At 40.3% G+C, this 2,361-nt stretch overlaps 1 protein-coding gene across 1 annotated transcript in view; it reads right to left on the bottom strand.

The window, feature by feature from the left end:
• Positions 1 to 2,361, bottom strand: part of LOC101862875 (lactase-phlorizin hydrolase) — a gene marked incomplete at its 5' end in the record, with an annotated part of 20,142 nt that overhangs the window by 12,611 nt on the left and 5,170 nt on the right. Inside the window, 2 exon segments of the mRNA XM_035970202.1 lie at positions 14 to 118; positions 1,677 to 1,893. Coding sequence (XP_035826095.1) covers positions 14 to 118; positions 1,677 to 1,893 — 322 coding nt within the window.

Below are 2,361 nucleotides of genomic sequence, written 5' to 3'. Positions count from 1 at the left end.
CCCCCCCACGTACCATCAGCGTCCCAGCCACCTTCCACTTGGTAAGATGCCGTGGCCACGCCCCACATGAAGTCACGTGGGAAGGTGTCGTACAGGAACTCGTCCCGGTCTGCTGGGTCTGGGGAAAAAACCCAGAAGGAACCGAGATCAAACCCCTTCATTACTGAAACGTCTTTATCTACGTCTGTACAGACAAAATACAATGTTTATTCAAGAGAGATGCTACACTTCTTCCCCCGAGACCTAACGTTGACAACACACTTTGTGGAACATTACAGCAACTTCATCAAAGCTGCAGTTATCACTGCATGGCATTGGACAGAAGGTGGAGGGCCCAGCTGTTGCTGGATCGACAACAACAACAACAACAACAACAACAACAACAACAACAACAACAACAATAACAACAACAACAACAATAACAACAACAACAACAATCACAACAACAACATTCGAAAGAGATTTAAACAAAGCAATAATATTATTATCTTCCCCTTATTTAAGAATTAACAGTTGCAAAAGCGGTAGTAGCACCTTCGAAACCTACCTCTATAGTCCAATAGAAAAAAGACAGCACTGAGCAAGATTTGGAGAACACAAGCATACGTCTACACAGCAGTGGAGAAATTTTTAACTATTGAGGACGTAGAGCTACGTTCAGGTTATTCGACGACCCTTGAAGTTGCGCTGTTTTGGGGCACTTAAAGTAAAGTCGTTCCCGCATCCGATCCGGACATTGGGGATTGACTTGTTAGTGAGACAACTTCCTGGGCCTTTGGCATAAATTATTGTGGTAAGGTTGCCAGTTTCTATTTTCGGGGCACTTAAATAACTTAATTATTTTTATATACATTTTTCAATTCTCTTTTCTTTTTCTGAAACCTAAAAAAGACAGACAGCACCATGGATATGCTTACTATAAAATGTTCACATCTGTGTTTCTGACTTGTGTATGATCGTTCGAACATGCAACAACATGGCCTTTGGTTTGCTATCGGACGTATTGTTTTATTACATTTCCTCTAGGTACTTACAGCACAGAGTCACTGAAAGAACCAAACCAATTAGTTGTTTGTGAAACAGCGAACGTGAAACAAGTTCTAATGTTCTTTTTCATGTAAACCTTTAAAGAACCAAAGTACGTAAGCGAAACGCTTTAATTTCAAACTTTACTTCCACGAGGTTCCGCTAGTAAGAGGGATCTTCTAAAAGTATAAATATAGTTGTAGGTCTATGGGTGAGCGAATTTTTGCTTGATGGAGTATCTTCACACTCACACGCCCTGTAAGTGACAAGTTCGTCAGTGAGTACGTCATTTGCGATCATCAACTTGTAGAAAGTGTGTAGTTCCTGTAATACATTGTAATTGGTTGCTTTTAATGACAAGCGGGCTAACCCAGATTTCGGGGGGTTTCCAGAAATCTTGACATATACTAAAAGTGGGCATTGCCATGCTTATAATTTGAGAAGTTTGGTTTCTTTGGTGCGTATATTTGTTTGGTTATAGAAAAAACTCTCTTTGTCTTTTAAAAAAACTGAACAAGAGGCAAAACCTTTACCTTCGATTTTCTCAAAACATCATTTTTCGGGATAACCCCCTTGTGCTTAAAAGCGACCAATTATTCGTGGGATTTGGGATGAAGGGTCATTGTTTACGTATTAATAACCAAACTCACAAGCCCTGTAGACAACAAGCTCGTCGGTGAGTCCGTTATTTGCGATCATCTTCTTGTAGAAAGTGGCGGAGGAGCGCGGGAAACGACGCTTCTCTCCTTTGTCCATGTCCACGTAGTACAGGCCGCTCTTGCTGGTGTAGCCCAGTGACCAGTCGAAACCGTCCAGGAGTGACCACACGAAGTAGCCTCGCACGTCACATCCGGCCTTGATGGCTGTTCAGAACATATAGTACAAAACTGTTTTCGGAAAGCCTCCAAAATAGCATGTCTTTCTGTGTAAACGATATCATTGTCTATATACGATATGCAGATGGGTATATAAACACAAGGCTTAGGGGAAATCAAAGGATATTTTTTATGAGGGGGGTGGGGGTGGGGGTGTTAATATTTCAGCTTTGAGATAATTGCATTTTCTTAAACTGTGGTATCGGTTGCATGTGGTCAAGAAATATTTTGTCGAAATTCAATCTGTACATTTGTAAAAAGCAGGAAAATATTAATTATGTAGGAATAATTAAGGAAACTGTTTTCTCTCTCTCCACAAAACAAATGCTTTCTGAGCTTAGTATACCGGAGAAGCTTGCCAACAAAAGACATATTATATTAGATTCTAACAGCCAGCATATTGTTGCTGTACATACATACATACATACATACATACATACATACATACATACATACATAC

This window comes from Aplysia californica, unplaced genomic scaffold (genome assembly GCF_000002075.1).
Source record: "Aplysia californica isolate F4 #8 unplaced genomic scaffold, AplCal3.0 scaffold00234, whole genome shotgun sequence".
Taxonomy (NCBI): Eukaryota; Metazoa; Mollusca; class Gastropoda; order Aplysiida; family Aplysiidae; genus Aplysia; species Aplysia californica.
This window is presented reverse-complemented; position numbering and strand designations above follow the sequence as displayed.